At 28.2% G+C, this 19524-nt stretch overlaps 6 protein-coding genes across 6 annotated transcripts; 2 read left to right on the top strand and 4 right to left on the bottom strand.

The window, feature by feature from the left end:
• Positions 1 to 1285: 1285 nt before the first annotated feature.
• On the bottom strand, positions 1286 to 5740 carry LOC114123924 (BRCA1-associated protein). Its single transcript, XM_027987064.2, has 10 exons — positions 5323 to 5740; positions 4730 to 5030; positions 4372 to 4564; positions 4048 to 4316; positions 3835 to 3978; positions 3627 to 3774; positions 3427 to 3552; positions 2100 to 2276; positions 1818 to 1973; positions 1286 to 1683 (listed from the first exon to the last, which is right to left on the bottom strand). Exons 1-10 carry the CDS (start codon positions 5414 to 5416, stop codon positions 1513 to 1515), a joined length of 1779 nt encoding a protein of 592 aa, XP_027842865.1. The 5' UTR covers positions 5417 to 5740; the 3' UTR covers positions 1286 to 1512.
• Positions 5741 to 6764: 1024 nt separating this feature from the next.
• On the bottom strand, positions 6765 to 10017 carry LOC114123918 (uncharacterized protein DDB_G0288805-like). The gene is made up of 2 exons (XM_027987058.2): positions 8020 to 10017; positions 6765 to 7098 (listed from the first exon to the last, which is right to left on the bottom strand). The coding sequence occupies exons 1-2, from the start codon at positions 8560 to 8562 to the stop codon at positions 7051 to 7053; spliced, it is 591 nt and encodes a 196-aa protein (XP_027842859.2). The 5' UTR covers positions 8563 to 10017; the 3' UTR covers positions 6765 to 7050.
• Positions 10018 to 11365: 1348 nt separating this feature from the next.
• On the top strand, positions 11366 to 12342 carry LOC114123916 (39S ribosomal protein L17, mitochondrial). Its single transcript, XM_027987056.2, has 3 exons — positions 11366 to 11704; positions 11830 to 12040; positions 12117 to 12342. Exons 1-3 carry the CDS (start codon positions 11507 to 11509, stop codon positions 12260 to 12262), a joined length of 555 nt encoding a protein of 184 aa, XP_027842857.2. The 5' UTR covers positions 11366 to 11506; the 3' UTR covers positions 12263 to 12342.
• Positions 12343 to 12426: 84 nt separating this feature from the next.
• LOC114123915 (U3 small nucleolar RNA-associated protein 25 homolog) lies at positions 12427 to 14400 on the bottom strand. The gene is made up of 2 exons (XM_050203423.1): positions 14296 to 14400; positions 12427 to 14214 (listed from the first exon to the last, which is right to left on the bottom strand). Exon 2 carries the CDS (start codon positions 14197 to 14199, stop codon positions 12508 to 12510), a length of 1692 nt encoding a protein of 563 aa, XP_050059380.1. The 5' UTR covers positions 14200 to 14214; positions 14296 to 14400; the 3' UTR covers positions 12427 to 12507.
• A 216-nt stretch (positions 14401 to 14616) lies between these two features.
• LOC114123914 (histone acetyltransferase Tip60) lies at positions 14617 to 17429 on the top strand. The gene is made up of 9 exons (XM_027987054.2): positions 14617 to 14881; positions 14943 to 15000; positions 15078 to 15146; positions 15225 to 15499; positions 15559 to 15708; positions 16425 to 16508; positions 16573 to 16897; positions 16965 to 17127; positions 17213 to 17429. The coding sequence occupies exons 1-9, from the start codon at positions 14846 to 14848 to the stop codon at positions 17427 to 17429; spliced, it is 1377 nt and encodes a 458-aa protein (XP_027842855.2). The 5' UTR covers positions 14617 to 14845.
• A 7-nt stretch (positions 17430 to 17436) lies between these two features.
• On the bottom strand, positions 17437 to 19345 carry LOC114123929 (probable 26S proteasome non-ATPase regulatory subunit 3). Its single transcript, XM_027987068.2, has 2 exons — positions 19186 to 19345; positions 17437 to 19111 (listed from the first exon to the last, which is right to left on the bottom strand). Exon 2 carries the CDS (start codon positions 19107 to 19109, stop codon positions 17643 to 17645), a length of 1467 nt encoding a protein of 488 aa, XP_027842869.2. The 5' UTR covers positions 19110 to 19111; positions 19186 to 19345; the 3' UTR covers positions 17437 to 17642.
• Positions 19346 to 19524: the final 179 nt, after the last annotated feature.

Here is a 19524-nt window from a genome sequence, read left to right as displayed (position 1 = left end):
AATAAAGTATAAACTATTACCTGTTATTATTCAGCTTCAGCAGACGTCACAATCGAAAAATCACGCTGCACAATTAATCTTTCAACTCGCGATAATATTAATATTCTCGTAGATGGTATCTATTATAATAGGTAGGTAACCGACTCCGCTCTATCCCAACTTTACTCAGAAAATTGGCGAGATAAATAATACGACCGTTCTAATAAAATCGATTCGCAATGGCGCCAGATCGTTTCGAACATTATTGTACATTACATGGACGTTTGATGTTTTTCTATTTTTCTACTTTAACTACCAACTTAACTTAATATAACTTATTAAAAACCGTACCCTTCTGTTACATGGTTATTGGTTACGATAATAGGTACGTTTACAAAAAAAGGACGGTTTTCGACGATTGTCAATGTCTGAGGGCCTGAGAGGCCCAATTATTATGTCAATACATAGTATTAAACGTCCCATAGTAATTATTAATATAGTAATAATATAATATTGTAGTTATTGTACAGTATGAGGGACTTGAGTAAGGACGACTACACGAGTCAAATATCTAATCCGAATTGGCTTGAACGTATAGTTATTTAAACAATTTCTTTGAAGAATTGACACACGTCCATAATAATACACACATTTATTAACATATTTTCACGTATTGTAGTACAATAATAATCGTAACAATAATCAGTGGACGGTGATTATTAATCACGATTCACGATAGTTCATCGCACGTGAACGTCGTTAAGATTTTGTGCGTCGTCGCGTCTATTACGTTTATCAATATTGTCAGTAAGTCGAATGTGTCATACTAACTACCTACACAATATTATATAATGATATAATATTATGATTAATTTAGTACAGTATAAATGTAATTTCACATTACGGATATCATAATAAATATAATTCATATTATCATCGAAAATAATGGCCCCTCGCGTGAGCAAGTCTTGCGTTAGAATTACAATATTAGTTAGAAGTGATTTAAATTTCAAAAAAATCGTTTGATTAATTAAATTATAGGGTAATCCAAACCACCCTATTTCCCAATTCCGTTTCGATTAACGAGTCTCTACTGGGTCTACTGCACACGGTTATTCAATCGTAAATGTGCAGTGGCATTCACATAACCATATAGTGCAATAGAAAATAATATCACAAACTGTAATACATATTACATAGGTGCACTTGAATAATATTATACCTACTTGATTATAATTTATTGTATACAGTTTATCATTAAAGGGGTTATCGGTCAAGTCCTATATTACAACACACAATCTGCACATGCTCATATTATTTTTTTTTTATTTAAACTGCTGTATTCAAAAATAAAAACAAAGAATATCATAATATTTTATCTGTACAAATTACAATTTCAATAGTCATCAATAAATTATTCCACTTAAATAACAGAATTTAGTATTTCCTTCAAACAAACAAAAAAAAAATGATTACACTATTACACAATGTTATATATTATAGGTAAATGAAATATAAAAGTTGATATTTTTTTTATCTGTGTTTTTTGTTTTTTGGAGTCTTGTTTTGACTTGATGAATTTTGCTGTTCTACTATCACAGAACCATTTACAATATCTTCTCGATCTACACTTTTGTCGATTGTATTTTGAGCTTCTAAGAAAAACATGAGATCACGGACTTGCTCTTTTAATTCACCAATTTCCTAAAAAAATTGATTTAAACAATATATTTGCTATTCATTTTTAATATCTAAACTCAACACTAGCTTTTAAATTACATACCACTATGTGCTTATTTTTAAACATAAAAAGAGTAAATTAAAAACAAAATATTTACTTGGTCTTTAGTAGTTTTGTAATTGCTAAAATCTTTTTCCAAATTTGAAAATTTCAAATGCCATTCATTTTGATTTTTCTGTAATGCTGAGTTAATTTGACATTCTTCATCTAACTTAGTTTTTGTCTGGTCTAGTTTGACTGTTAAATTATGAACCTAAATAACAACAATAATAATTAAAATTAAATCATAATACTTATATTTGATATAATGTTAATAGTTATTAAAATTCAATAAATTACGAAAGAAAGACCTTTTTATTTAATTGAAATTTCTAAATACCTTTTTCTCTAAGAGATTTTTTTCTTTTGTAATTGTGTTTACACGTTCTAAGAGCTTTTTATTTTCTTCAATTTTCTGTTCTAGCATATTACCATCTTTAGAAGAACTGCTGATAAATTTCTGTAATTTATCATTTTCTTCTAGTGCAGCTTTTGCCTTAGCTTTAATATTATTTATCTAAAGAAATTATAAAATAATTAATTTAATTAAAACAAGGTATTTAAAATACTTAAATTTATTTATTAACAATTAAATATTTAAACCACAAAATTTAGCATATAGTTTTGATTTTCTATTGTATAGTCTGTCGCATACTATGTATCAGCCAACTAATTTTAATCCAATTCAGTCAATTAAATTAAGCTAGTTTTCGTCAAATTGTATCGTCATTTTTAGTTTCTTACATAAGGATACCTGTTCAGTGTCCAGTTATACCTTTTTTTTGGATACCAAATGTCCAGGTTTAATGAGAATTACCTATTTTATCAAATGTTGAAAAAAAATTATTTATTTCAAACCAATATTATGCTATAAGGTTTTGAGAAACAAACATATACCTATAAATCTACTCGTATAATGTAATAAAAGTTGGTAGTTAGGATTCACAAATTACCTGAAATTGGCATAGCTTATTGGCAAAGTAATAAACAATAAAATAGCTATAAATATTTTAATGATTTGTATAAATTAAATTGTATGTTCATTTATATTATGTACTTAATAAATATTTAATTATTTTAAGTTATTTTGTTTCATAATTTATATTTTAGTCATTTAAAAGAAGTGGGTGATAATAAAAAAAAAATTGGTTAGGTAGCTAAAACATTTTATCAAAAGTTGAAAATCCTATTATGATAATCAGCTATAATATAATACTATATTAAAATATTTTTGTGGAATTTGTAATATACATATTATGTAATTAATAAAAGCACCTAACCTGAGTATACAGATTTGGTTGTTAAAATAACAAATAAAAATTAATATTTCTTTATAAATTGATAATAAAAAATTAAATCAAGTTTAAATTCATGTCAAAATAATGCATTAAATATATCAAGTTAATTGTTTAGAAACTAATAGTTTAATAATACAAGAATAAAAGTAATTTATTTTATATTAATTAATACTTGTTTTTTACAAGTATCACACAGTGTTTTAACTGCATTTTTCAATTTCGTAACTAAAAATGTATTTTTTTTTTATTTAACAACAATTTATGAAAAGGCTTTTAAGTTATGACAGCCATTGAAGTCACTCTATTATTATTTATACCTATGATTATAGTAATTTTAAATTTAAACTGTAATTATACAAATATATTTACTTCAACAAATGTATTTTCTTCAAATAGTTTCATTTGATTTTCAAAATACTTCCTTTGCGATTCTAATTGAGTAGTCAAAAGGTATGTAAATTCAAGCTGAACAGATTCAATTTTTTGATCTGTATCCTACAACAATAATTAAATATATTTTTAGCATTATATTGTCTTGATTAATTATTAATTATAAAATGAAAATGTACATCAAGTTTTCCAGGGGATCTTCCTTCAACTAATTTTCCATCTCCTTTATTTTGGACCAAACGATGAACAAAATTATCACCAACATAATCCCACACACGATTATTTCCCAAATTCATAGAATAACAATGCGATGTTTCTAAATAATGACTATAAATATATTTTATTAATACATCAGTTAACAGTTAAGTAGAAATTACTAATAATTACTTATAAGCGTGCCCTTGTACATAACGACCACATCCAACATAACCACAGATCAAACATATCCACAATGACTCCGAAGAATGACATTCCTGACATTGGTTGTCTGGAATTGTTTCGGGTGTTTGAACATATCGACATACTGGACAACTGGAATGATAATATGTGATAAAATTGATTTTGAATTTAAAATTCAAAAATAAATTATTGCTTTGTTACCTGGTATCTCCCCATTTAGTCAAGCAATTTCCGTGGAAAGAATGATTACAAAGAATTGTTAAAATACCATCCACTGATTCATCCATACGCTCTAAACAAACAGCACACACAGGAAGTTCAGTATGCTGAGATGGGGGAGCACTACAACCCGGTTCATCTTCTTTTATCACTTCAACTTTTGATACGAAAACCAAATTACAACAGCAATCTGGTTCCAACGAATTGAAAGGCATGCCATTGAACGAATGAAAGAAATCCATTGTCGCTTCCTATAACAACCCAGTTTATATTGTTATTTATGACTAGATAATAACTTGAGTTTACTTGTGTTCTGAATGAAATAAGGGTCATGTATTGGTTAAGAGATGCAGCATCACGGATTATACGTATGTGATGAATGTTCTCTTGGCAGGCAGCTATGAAAGTAAGCAAATCATGGCAATTCATGTTTGAAGGAATAGACAAAATACATATCATTTGACTACGATTACTTGCATTGTCAACTGGTGTTAATTTGCTGTGAAAAAAAATAAAATCAATGTATAATACCATTGATTATAAATGATTTAATATAGTATTATTAATAAAATATTACTTAATTCTATTCAGTCTACTTGCAATTTTAAGTTTAAAATTTAAAAAATGTACCTATTACTAATGTGTTGGTTCACTTGGTTCTTACTTTTCTTTATAAACATGTAGGACACCTTTGGTAACTTCAACAAATGGATTTCCTGAAATAAAATTTATCTGTTCTGCAGCATTTGATGGGTTTTCACCATTATTTTGTTTATTTTTCTTTTTTTTCTTTGATCCTTTAGAATTTGTAACTTTGACTTCTGGCTTTTTAAGAAATTCTATTTTTTTAGAATTTTCTTCAATTAATGGTTCAACAGGTGCTGTACCGTCAACACGGCCATATGTCTCAACCGTTAGTTCTCTGGATTTACGTTGTCCACGACAAGACATGATTTTACGTTTATCTACAACAAATTCATATTCTTTAAACCTATACCTACTAAATATTAATGCTTACACCAATTGCAAAGGATGGGATTTAAACACTATTAATTCAAACCCCAATAACATAATTGTGTCGGTTATTAGACCATAGTACCTAAATGTATCTTCATTGTTTAATTACAAATAGAATAGATAATATAATATCTATAGGTATAGCAAAGCATGTAGCAGATAGAATGAGCAGTACAATAATTATTATTATACACAGCCACCTAACATCACTGTCTATTATACATCACTAGATGTACCTACCCCAATTGGTTAATGTTTGCTGCTGCTGGGCTTCGACAGGTCGAGTATCGTTTTGTGTCAGTTCGAATCTTAGCACACAAAGAGACACAGACATTGCATAACAAACAAATTTATCAACTTCATGCACTCGTCCAGACGAAATTTCCAACTTTAAAAAACTCCGTACTTGGTTCTCAGCACTATTGTTGAGGCGAGATCTCCGGATGTCCTTCGTTCAGCAACAGCTACGGTATTGCATTAGTGCAGTAGTGCGATACTGTAGCGAATTGATTTAATGACAAGGATGTTTGTGGTATTTTGGATTGTTATTATTGTTAATACCAATCGGCAATCGTAGTAATCATACTAGATTATAATATAAAAAAACGTAGGTACCAATTTCCCATTTTTGTCTGTCTTTGTCATATTTGTCATGGGTTATGTAGATAGTATATACTATATAATATAGGCTATCTATAGCCGTGCTTATCACGAAACAGATGAATTCCAATATCCTTATCGACCCTACCGTTATCACAAAACACTGAACATTAAAATAAGATGATAATACCTCCAACCGTACTACCGCAGTGGATCGATCGGATCGTGTTTATATTTTATAATAAACGAAACTTAAATTTTATTATTTTATTCGTTTACATAATAAGCTATTAACACTACTAACTAATAAGTAATAACTAGTAAACGTCGTTTTACTGATTCATTCACTTTGGAGGAATGTGACGTACCGCGTCCACATAATTATTGTTTTATTAAAATTATTATCGTTAAGTACTTATTATAAGTTATTTTAAGTATTCCACTGTCCAAAATCTTACTATTCCCTGTTAAGTTAGAACATAATAAGATTCAATGTATTTAAATGATCTAAGATGGTGTATGGGCAAAAGCCATTTGGCCAAATACTGTTATTTAAATTATAAATGGAATTGGTGAGGTAAATTTTCTATTTTATTTAATAGGTTAAAGGTGCCATTCTACCATGTACCAAAATTTTTCATATATACCCATATTTAGCTACATTGACTACATGCCTGCTTTAACATTGTTTCACTGACTATATTATGATAAGATATTTAAATAATAATATAGTTAGTGGCTTAGATCATAATATATTGTATATTGTGCATGATCTAAGGTCAGTAATAAGTTTTAGTAAAATTTTTATGAAAATATTAAAATATGAATAAGCAATGTGCAACTTTTCAAAAGTTAATTTCTGGTTTTATCATAATTTTTCTAGCTTTTTAAATTGTATTCCTTTGAAATGACTATAAGGAAAATATTGTTTTTAATGACTTGCCACTGCTTAGTAGTAATTATGTTTAAATAATTGGTATTCTCTAATATTATCAAGTATAAAACCTTAATTTTATACAACACTGAAATAGTAGGATAATATTTAGTATTTCAAAAAAACTATTATTTATGTGTAGCAAAAATTAAAATTTTATGAAAACTGAGTTTAATAATTTTAAATCATATTATAGCTACATTGTATTGTTAAATATTATTAAATTTATTAATGACAATATTTTTATTTAATTATATGTATTTAGAAAAGAAAGTTTGCGTTACAAATGTTACAATATTAATTTGAAGTAGAAATAAAATAAACTTAAGTATCAATCTATGTATAATTGTTAATTTACACATTATATAATTTGTATGAGTAAATATAAATTTAGTCTTGTTCACAAAATCCAGTGTTGGATTAATAACTTCAATTTACTTAAAGATGGTTGACCTTACATTCCTCAACTTCTTGGCTAGGATCTGGAAAAATAGGAATTTTTATATTTTTAAGATAAAAATAATTTTATTTATATAAATTAACCAAAAAGTATGTTAGGTAAATCATTAATCATTTAAGCTAATGCCTACAATATAAGAAGTGCATACTTCATCAATTAATAAATCACATATTTATAAAAAAAAATAACTTAACAAAGAAAAATATATATTAAACTACTACGGGTCTTTATTTAGATTAGTATAGATTTGTATTTAGGACAATTATTATATTACCTATAGTACAAGTTTGTGTGTAACAGTTACAAATAAAATAATTTTTCCTTGTAAATAACTATATACATGACATGTATAAATGTATAATATCTACATAATACAAAAATTATCACCAGGATAAGAATTACATATTAACACACATTGGCAAATGTCTAACCAAATTTTGTTTACTTCAATAATAACATAAATAAAGATATAGAATGGAAAAAAGTTAGAAAAAGTTTAAAGGTTTACAAACAAAATTTTCATTTGTAAAAATTTACTTTACATATTATATTTTATTAAAATAAAATAAAAGCATTTATTTTAAAAAGTGTAAATAAATAAAAAGATTGGAACATTTTATATCAAAATTATTTTTCAAAATATGACTAATATTTGTTCTTTTATATTTAAGCATTGTTTTCTAGATCTTTTAATTTTATTATTTTTTATCCGTTACTATATAATACATATTTTAAACAACAAATCTAATGTAATTTGGAATCATTATTTGGTGATTATAAATAATCTACTGGAAATTCTAAAACAGTAAAAGTAAACATGATCGTCATGATCTAGTATCAGAATTAAAAAAAAAAGAATAGTAAAATAGTTGAAACTTCTAACTACTGTTAATAAAATAATTGTTATCAATTCAAAAAATTATTTCTGAAATTAAAAACTTACTTCATTCTCCTTAACAATATCTTTATTTTTTCTCTCTCGATTAATTGTTGATGTTGCTTTAACTAATGATATAGAAGGATTTACCCTCGTATAAGTAGGTTTCACTCCATTAGTAATTTTATTATGTAGGATTTGATTAACCCTATTAATTTCCCATAATTTTTCATTTGAAAATGATATATTTTTTTGCCTTTTATCTGTGGTTTTCAAATGAACATTTTTGTTTTCTGTTGCAGTATGAATTTCATCATTTTCAATGTTTTTATAAGTATTGGTTTCATCATTATTTAAATTATTGTTACTTTCAATTGTGTTCTTAGATATTATAGGAGCACCAATAACACTACAAAAATTGTTATTAGTGTTCTGAAATTGTGAGTTTGAATTTTTTTTTAATGTACGCTTATTAAAACTATTAACAGTTTCATCAGTACAATTCGATAGAATAATATTTGTGGAGTATTTATTTACTCGGTTCTCAATACTTTTATTTTGTTTATTCGAAAATAAATGAAAGTCAATATTTGAGTACATTGTGTCCATATTGATATATAATATCTATTGGTTGTTATTGATGTGTAAATTCAAAACAATTTGATTTGCAATTTTAATATTTCATTATTTTAACCTGATAGTGATTTAATTCACAACAATGTTAAATTGTATTTGGTTTTAAACAATCATAATTAATATAACATACTCATATGTCTAATGATCTAATGTATTTATATATGCAATAATACAGTAGAGTGATGTATCAACAATTTGATTGTTGGCAGTGTTGCAGTTTGGAATTGAATAAAAATATTTTGTCATTTAAGTAGATACTAACTGAAAATATCAAACGTTTACAAAATATAATAATATTAATACAAAGAACAAACTTGAACGAATTTGCTTTACAATTCACACAATCACACTAGGTAATAGCATACTGCAATACTGCATAGAAGTATAGAACACTATGGAACACTCGTGTTCTGTGGTAATAGGTATTCACAAATATTATAGTTTTGATATCAAAACAACAAAACATTTAATATGGAAAATCAATAATTATAATATTATGAAGGTTCTAAAGAGTATAGATATAGTATAGTGCTTTAATATTATAAGCATGGACGTACATACTACATAGGTATAATATACATAATAATATATACGTCCGTGATTACTGATTATAAGGTTTCTAAGTAACACGAAAATGCTAAAAGGGGAAATAGCAAATATGTATAGCGCTCTATCTATGTTTATATTTAAGAATCATCTTCATTCTTCTAGACCGACTTTCCAACAATACTAAAACAATAATATATTAGACAATAAAATAAATAATAAATAATAAACCTATAAAACATTTAAATCGCTAATTCGTTAGCCGCTAGTCGCTACCTAACTAAATTTAAATGATAGTTATTATAAAAAAGAATAGTTGAATGATTAATAAATAGTAATTACTAATTACCAACTCTAAAAGTCATAAGCCAGGTAACCATGCAGTATTATAACAATGATTATAAATTATAATTCATAAATATAATATATACATGTATTTTATAATTTATAAATATTCGGTATATGTATTTAATCAATGATTAAGTTAGGACAGTTAGGTTAGCTTATTGCTATAGAAATCTGTTAAAGCCCAAAGATAGGTAACAGTTAAATTAATAAGTGTGTCCCCTGAAGGTCGAAGGCCTGAAATCAAATGTATTTTAGGGCGCTTCTGTCTATAGATGATGTCTAAAATCTGAATTCCGAATACATATTTTTCAATAAACACATAGCCTAGCCAATAATTGGTACCTACTACCTACGTTTAATTTAAATGTACCTATATGCATGTAGCATGTATATTTAATTACATATTTCAATATTTGAATAAACAAAATACTTGTAACAATAATTGTTTTATGTTTAGTTTATAAAATATGTAGAGATTATTATCTGTTTTTATATTTTCCATAGTTACAATGTTTATATGAGTATATGACATAATATGTTAAGTATCTTAATTATATATCACTACAAGCATGTGTTTAAAAAAGAAAATATTTTCATTTTATTTATTTTATTATTAAAAATTGTTAATTTCCTATTAAACTATTTATATTTTCTCAAGGGAGGATAAGCAATTTTTTGGGGGAAAAAACCATTCGCCCAACTCGCAAATCTGTGACTATATATTGATTAATCAAATGTATTATTTACTGCAAGTGTACTTAATAAATTTGGGGCTGGGGCTATGGATTTCTCGGAGTTGATACATCTTTATGTGTAATTTTCGAAAATATAACTAAGTAATATGTAAGTATGATTCATTTAGTAATAGGTACGAATTTTTAAAATATTTAAAATTTACTGATGCATATCTTAAACATTTGACCTTTTTTAAATTGCTACCTCAATGCATAGGTACTTGATTATTTTTTGTACAAAAATCATAGAGTAAAGAATACCTATAAAATGGAAGTTTTATAATCAATGTATAAAAATGTAATTTAATTTGAAATGAGATATTAGTTTTATGGTTTTATTTTATTGTTACAGATTAAATTAAAAGTACCTATAAAATTAGTGTTTGAAGTTTGTGTTTCGAGTTTTCTTCCATTCTTCGTCGATCAGTCTCATTGATATTAATCAATTATCGTTACATGAAAAATAACTGGGTACTGTTTGTTACTATAAGCAGTACCTATATGAAAATATAGTCTGTGCAACAATTTTTTTTTTTATTATAATCATAGACCTTATGATTATAATTCATGATCATGAATATTTAAAATGTTACCTAGATGTTAAATATGATTTCTAAGTTTCAACTTTATAGGTAGGTACCTACCAATTGTAGTATTTGTATGTACTAACATTGATTTTATTATTTTAATAATGTATAATGTATGTACTTCTAAATACTTTTTTGTTTTTACTGCTATAATACATAGTAGGTAGGTACATATCATTCGATAATTTTGAGATCAAGATTAGTCTTTTATAATGCTTTAGAACGAGCAGCCGCTGCGAGTCGTGAATGTAGCTTAAAAGTGGTTGCTTGCTGTTCTCGAAAACACTTTTAATAATTAATGCATTATATATGTATACATTTCGTTTTGGGTATTACGTCTTCGAAAAAATCTCCTAAAGATTTGTCATAATAAACCGGCGTAAAATCGAAGTAGAATGCGGCACGGTCTTGTAAGATTTTACCCTTTTTTTTATAACTGGTCGAATGCGGTGTAGTATATTTTATATTACGCGGTAATGTTTGATTGTACAAAATATGGGACGCCTGCGTATTATCTTTTATACCACACTGTGATTATATTATCGTCGGTAAGCATAATGATAGCATTTCGGCATTTATTTTCGAGTGTTCGGGTTAAATTCAATGTTACATTAAAATTAAATTAAATTAAATTATTATTTCAGTCTAGTCGGTTTAGACGAGATATTTTTGAGAAATCGAACATAATCGAATCGTTTCACGATGAATCAAGCGGAGGTTTCGCAATTAATGTCCAAACTCAGAATACGCGTCAATCCTCGCCACAAAAATCTAAAGCAACCCGATGGACCACAGGGTCGATTAAATAAATTACGTAGAACTGTCAACGCTCTGTTCAAATACGAACGTTTAGAATTGAATTATACGTTGGCTGATGAGACTAGAGGATATGCAGAAAGAGTGAGTAATTATTTTCCACTGTTCACTGTCGTAACATCACGACTAGAGTGTAGTCACTAGACCATTATACCTACTTATGCTTGAGGTTTTCACTTACTTATGTTTCTGTTTATAATTTCTTGTAGTTAATATCTGAAGCCATCAGGCATGGAGATACACACAAACCAACCATGGAGATGGCCGATTATTGGATAGAAGAAAAACAGTTGATACACAAATTGTTCAAAGTATTGGTTCCCCGGTTTAATGATTATAAGACTTCATACACAATGTTATACCGGGCACCAAAAGCATACCCAGATATTGTGTTTCCACGTTCTGTTCTTGAACTTAGAGGTGCCAACTCTTTAGATGACTATTATATGCTTACATTTATCGATTGTGTAATAACTATTAAATGTGTCATTTTTAGGTAACCCGTTCCCTGCAATTCTACCTCAGCGATCCGACCAAAGAAATTTTATACACAATGTGCTATTGGACGAAGCAAAAAAGGCATATAGGGCTGAGAAATATGAAGAAATAACCAAATCTCTCGAAGAACAACGGGAAGAATAAATCTATATCCATATTTTGTTTTGTGTAAATAAAGTTGTTAGTTAGAAGTACTCAATTAAAATTGATGCATTTTCATGATACACATTGAGTTCTTTTTAAAATTATACATTATGTTATAGCATTCCATTATAATTAAGAGTTATTGTGAGGTAAATAACAAATCATTTAAAATAAAACAAGTTCTTTCTTTATTAAAAAACAATTAAAAATCATAATTTTAAACAAACATAGGTTTAACTAAAATATTAAGTTCCTGAGTGGAACATATGTATTTTTTGCTCTGAAGTCAACATATATTTTGCTCTTTGAGTTCCAACTATTGATGTCAACACGCATGCATCATAATGAGAATAAAGTGCTGTAATGTTTCGAGTACAGCCGTCGTTGTCTATGATTGAATTACAAAGTTCACTATAAAATCCGGCAATTGTGGGTAGTTGATAAAAAATAATATTTTCAATACCACGAATTTTAGTTCTGTTATAGAAATGATAGCGCTCAGAATACAGCAGAATTTGACATTCGCCATGATAAAACAAATCCCTGGCTCTAGCTACTTTGCCTGGTTTGGTGTACTCACTGATTTGTACAAAACTGTAATCTTCTGTTTTCAAGTAATTTCTAATACACACATAATCAAAATATGATGGAACATAGATTAACACGTGTTTTTCGTTTGAGGCTTGAAGTTGTGTAAGAACTTTGTTTATGAAATAGTCAAACCTCTCTTTAATGGATTCAGTTGGTGTCTTTGAATTGAGTTTATGGTAAAATTGTTTTAGACTACAAACGACATGGCTTATAGTACCAGTTAAGATTGGATTCACTACACTGACTGAACCACCATAATTTATACATCTATTCTTAAATATGGCCATCAAGTTAGATAATTTACAAGATGAAAATAACATTGTTTGTCGATAATGTTTAGACAAGCCGTTGATAGACCAGTTACGCACTCTCTGTAAATCTGTTCCGTGTGCTTCCTTTGGCTGCAGGTGAAAATGATTCATGATGTGCAACACGTGATCCCAATTTTGCATCAAAAATATTTCAGACTGATCAAATATCAGCATTTCTACAGATGACAGAAAATCGTAATCTCTAGAGGACTCCCCTTCAGCACCAATAATCATACGCAAACCAAGAGGTGATGCTATTATTATGTCTGAGTTGTAAAAATTTTCATACAATTTCAAACTACTCTTAGTAACTGCCATGCCAATTCTAAAAGCATCATCAATATTTCCAACAAATGTTTTTTCAAAGTCTTCTGGTTTAGGATTTTTTCTTGGCAACGTTAATTCACCACCAGTGAATTCTTCTACAAACCTGTTTTTGTGCACTACATTGAAATTTTCTTTGGAAGACATAAGGGATATCATCATGTTTATGATACGATATGCGGCATCTTTAAACGGGACCAAAATTAATACTTTGGGTCTGGTAAGACCCTGATCTCGTAACTCATCATCATCACCATCTTGTTTATCGTTATTCTCAACAACAATGTCTCGACTCTTAAGTACATGATTAATGGCATGTATACAGTAACAATATCGCAATTCTTCAGCATTATCAAAATTTCTTTCCGTATAACTGAAATCGTGGTATTTAGTAATTATTGACAACAGTTCTAATTGAAATTTACTGACATTTTTAATATTCGATGCAAGTTGTTTATGCAAAAACAATTTTTTAACACTGTCAACAGCTACAGGTACATCAGGCAGCTTGGCAAATGGTCGAGTTTCTTCCAATGGCTTGACGTTACGGTCTTCGACTAAAGTTAATTTTGGTTTTTTGAATATTAATTTGCCCAACTCGGACCATTCTAAAACGATTTCTTCTTCGAGTGGAGGTTTGTCGTTTAAACAGGTAATTAATTCTGGAGATAAATCGTAAGTGTACCGCGCTAAAAACGGATCTTCTTCCATGTTCTACTTTACCTCCTAGATATTAATATTGTATTCAATAACAGTAATAATAAACAAAAAAATATAAATTTCAATATTTTAGAAAATACCACTCACAGTCATGCGCTCAAACAGAAGAACTGTAACAATTTTACCGAATCGTTCAACTTCAAATCGAATATTCAGTATAACACGTGTGTTTACTGTTTACTTATATTATCACTTGTCTGATATTTTAATTGATAACATTCAGCGGGCAGTTCGTAATTTTGTACCATGGTTCTATATTTTCATCAACAATACAATAATAAACAATACAGGTATCAATCGTAATCACTATAATAATAATGTTTTGATAGTATTATTTACACTCTAACGTTTTGCGGCTATTTAGTAATTTGCAATCATAACCGTTATCGTTTTGACGTTTTGTGATTTTCTAAATCTTTTTCTTGTCCTAAAGTACGATTAAAGATAGATTAAATCGTGTCCTAAATTCAATTCATTATAGTCAAAATCACGGATTAATATATTAATATATATATATTATATATTAATCCGTGGTCACAATACACAGCATAACGATTTTCTCGTTCTACAAAAAACTCATATTTGTTTCGATAATATTTTTACTTAACGGAAATTGTTTCAAAAAATCTTTTTCATCATGAAAGAAGACCCCGATTTTCTATGTGATTCAGTAGTGAGTATATATTCAATTTTACAAACACATAATCCTTACGCGTATAATTTTTTTCTTTTAGAATTTGTTAACGGAAGGATGTCGTCTGTCCGTGAGAATGCATAGCAGTGACGACTGGCGTAAGTACATCAGTACCGGTGAAATTTAGTCATATAAAATATTGTATAGTAAACATACTTTTTTTTTATGTATTTAGCACTAGCAGAAATAATAAGTATCAAAGACGTGGGAATGACACGGTATTATTATGTCCATTATATTGATTGTAAGTTAAATTTGATATAAGATAAATAAGTAATATACTATTTAATATATTTAAATAATTATAAATTTAATTTCATAGATAATAAGAGGTTAGATGAATGGGTAACAGAAGAACGATTAGATACACGTAAAGTTCAATATCCCAGAAAAGATGGCATGACTACTGGAACATCTGGTACTGGTGCTAGCACACCGAAAATTAAAGTTGAAAACGTTTCTATACTGTCTCAGAGTCGACCAGCTTCTCCTTTGAGTTTACCACCTGTGACACAAAACCCTACAAATGACCCTACAGTTTTATCTGCTGCTTTACAAAAGAAAATTTCTAGAAAAAGAAAAATTGTTGATAATGAAGTATGTTGAAATTTGTATGTAGTGTAGTTTGAATGTTATATGATTTGTAAATTGAACAGGACTCTCAAGATTTACCAACACCAACACCACGTCAAACAGGTTCAATGGTCATGCAACATGACGATGTTGTCACCCGAATGAAAAATGTAGAAATGATTGAACTTGGTTTAAATAAAATAAGCCCATGGTATTTTTCTCCATATCCTCAGGTAAAAAAAATAATAATAATAAAACAGGTCATTTTGTTGTATTGTAGGTTTTTAGTGTTATTGATATTGAGAGATATGAATACTAATAGTTGTGTGGAATTTGATAAATTATTGTTTTAAAATAAATAATTCTACGTAAAGAAACCTTTGTGTATCAGCTTATATTTCTGATGATATTTAATAATTTTTGGTTTTTTATCGATCATTAAATATAACTTGGCAGGCAGCATAGATAGCATATAGCTTGCAGGCTGCAGCATATTATATTTTATTTACTCATAAAAATGTTAATTTATTTATCTATTAATAATAATATGATAGGTTGAACTAATTTTTACCATAACTTTAGCATGATGTTTTGTTAATTACTTAATATTATTATTATGAATTATATATATAAATCAATATATTATATAATTTACCTATAAGAAAAACTTATTAAATATTCAAATTACTGGTTTTAAAATTAAATATTTTAAGAATTTTTAATTATAAAATTATTTGAAATATCAAAAACAATTTGAGATTTTTTAATTGCTTTAAGATACTAATTTTTCCATTATAAATTATAGAAAAAACTAGACACAAGTCAAAATAATGTAAAACCAATACATTCATAGCTTTACTTGGAATCTATGATGTATAATAAATCATATTATAATAATATAATTATATAAATATTATTTCATAATATAAAATGTATTTTATACCAACAGGAAATGGTGAATTTGGGGTGCATATTTATTTGTGAATTTTGTTTAAAATTCAAAAAAAGTAGAACTTCACTTTATCGACACAGTGTGAGTATTAATTTTTTTTTTCTTATAATTTCTATTAACTATTATTATATTTTGTGTACAACAGATAAAATGTAACCTGAGACATCCACCTGGCACAGAAATATATAGAAAAGAATCAATATCGTTCTTTGAGATTGATGGCCGTAAGAATAAATCATATTCTCAAAACTTGTGTTTGTTAGCAAAACTGTTTTTGGATCATAAGACATTATATTATGATACCGATCCATTCTTATTTTATGTAATGACTGAGTATGACTTGAAAGGATTTCATATTGTGGGTTACTTTTCCAAAGAAAAAGAGTCTACAGAAGACTATAATGTTGCTTGTATTCTTACATTACCACCTTATCAGAGGAAAGGTTATGGGAAATTATTAATTGAATTTAGTATGTTTATTGGTTTTAATTAATAAGTTCAATTGAACGGCACATAATTCAATTGTTTTTTGCTTAGGTTACGAATTATCAAAATTTGAAGGTAAAACTGGTACACCTGAAAAACCTTTGTCAGATTTAGGTTTGTTGTCTTATCGTAGTTATTGGAGTCAAACGATTTTAGACATTCTGTTGACTGTGAAACCGACACCAGACAATGAAAAACCACAAATTACAATCAAGTAAGTAATATTCTAATATATTTTAGCAATACTCTATTATGTATGTAACCATTCCAATCTATTATTTTATTTTATATTTTTTTAGTGAAATTTGTGAGCTGACTAGTATTAAAAAAGAAGATGTTGTTTCCACCTTACAAATACTTAATTTAATTAACTATTACAAAGGACAATATATCATATCTATAAATAAGGATATAATTACTACGCACATTGAATCGTTTCAAAAGAGAAAGATTCGAATTGATCCAAAATGTTTACATTGGAATCCTAAAGACTGGTCAAAACGCGCCAAATGGTGAACAGATATATTTGCGTTTAGTGTAATTTTTATTGAATCGTATATTTTAATTTGGTACATACTGAAATAAATATACTCTTAAGTGTATATAAATTATGATTTATAAGAGACCTTAATGTTAGAATTACTTCATATATTTTAATATGTATATATATAGATAAAAAAAAAAATTAATAATAAAATCATTGAAGAAAACATTGTTCTAACTTTTTATTTAAGGGAATCCATCATCGTCTTCTTCTGCCATTTCTTTTGCTAGTTCCAAATCTTGTTGTTCACGCTCACGGCGTTCCTCAGCAGATTCTAAATCCTTGCCATATGATTTAGGAGGATAACGCATAGCCTTAACACTTTCGTTGTGCAAATTCAAACAGAAAGATATACGTTGATGGAAAGCCATCTGTGGTTCAAGTGTACAGTATATGTCAACGGGTTCTTTGCTTTGCACATAGCCGTGTTCAGGATCAATGGTTGCTTGTATAACACCATCTCTAATAGCTTTAGAAATAATGAATTCAGCATCTTTGGGAGAATCTAACCCAAGCTTTTCAGCAATATAGTCAACTGAAATGCATGAATATGATGCACCAATAGCTCTAATGGCAGTTTTAATAACATTATGACGTAAACGTACAATCAACATATATGTGTGGTCACTAAGGAAATTTTTCTTAAAGTTCTCTAATGTTTCACTAAACATTGTCAAATCTCCTAAACGAACTGACTGGGTAAGTCTGAAGTATGGTACCAATGCCTTGCGTAAACTAGCTTGACGGAATATATGCCTTTCGGGGATATCTCCCAACAGTAATTCCACTGTGACAGCCAACTTTTGTACCGTCTGTCTGAAGCCAATTGCTGAATTTTGTGGCGCTTTACGCAAAGCTTGAACCAAATTTTTGTGTGCTACAGAATATTCAAGGCGGGCAGCCTTAATACGACCTTGGTAGTATAAGAAACGAGCACATTCATTATTACTAGCTTGTTCTGGAAATACTGATTTTTGAACCAACTTATCAGCTTGATCGTATAAATTATAGTGCAAATAATTACGCAAAAGGCAATTAATAAGCACGGCTTGACCTTCATAATCTTTTTTAAGGGTGGCTGTTCGCAGGCGACTGTAAAGGAATCCTTTAATTTTGTGTAATTGATCTGTTAATTCATAACATCTCATATGATAGAAATATGCTTTAGCAGTAATCAAATCCAGTGTACGTCTATTTTTATCAGTTAATTTCACCATCAATAAATCAGAGAATTCTACTGCTTTTTTGTAATCTTCTTTGTCAATGAGTTGTACTAATACTAACAAGCGGATATAACCATCAATTTCAGGTAGTAGGGCTCCTGTTGCGTTTTTACCTGTGCGCATCTTGATTGCTTCTGGAATGTCAGCCGGTGTAGTGACATATGATAATAACAGTTCTTTGTCAGAAGCAGAGTGTGTGTAGAAACCATTAATCACTGACCACAAGACCACAGCATTGAGCTTGCGCCGTGTTACGGACCAGGATCGTAAGACACGCAACATGAAACGCGCTTCTTTCGTTTGAACAGCTTTCTCAATCTGTCGAATGTTGTCCCTTATTTCTTGGATTACCGCGGCGTCTTTTTTTTCTTGGGAATCTGACACATCTGTCATCTCCACATCGGGAATTGGTTCAACTGTGGCGGCCATGGCTGAAACACAATAAAAAATTAGTAAACATAAAAGAAATAACAGCTTTTAATCCATAAACTATTAAAATATATACCTGAAAATTTTTTAATTAAAATAGATCGTAAACAGAGTAAACTTTTTAGACTAGATATATGCACGGTTAACGAAAAACTTTTATTGTGTTGAGATTTCCAACTCCAAATAAATAGTAATCATGATTCGTAAGAAATCAAAAATAATTGTATGAAGGTATGTTCAAGTTTACGTTTATTAGTTTGATAATTGTAATGGTTCTAACTTCATGTATGTGACCATGAAATCTTGATATTTTTTTAACCGCTTATCAAAAATAAAAGGGTATTATCAATTATTTACTTACATAATAAATAATAAATATTATTGTTCATTGTTCAATAATAATAATCTTATAAGT

The sequence above is a fragment of the Aphis gossypii genome, chromosome 3 (genome assembly GCF_020184175.1).
Source record: "Aphis gossypii isolate Hap1 chromosome 3, ASM2018417v2, whole genome shotgun sequence".
Taxonomy (NCBI): domain Eukaryota; kingdom Metazoa; phylum Arthropoda; class Insecta; order Hemiptera; family Aphididae; genus Aphis; species Aphis gossypii.
This window is presented reverse-complemented; position numbering and strand designations above follow the sequence as displayed.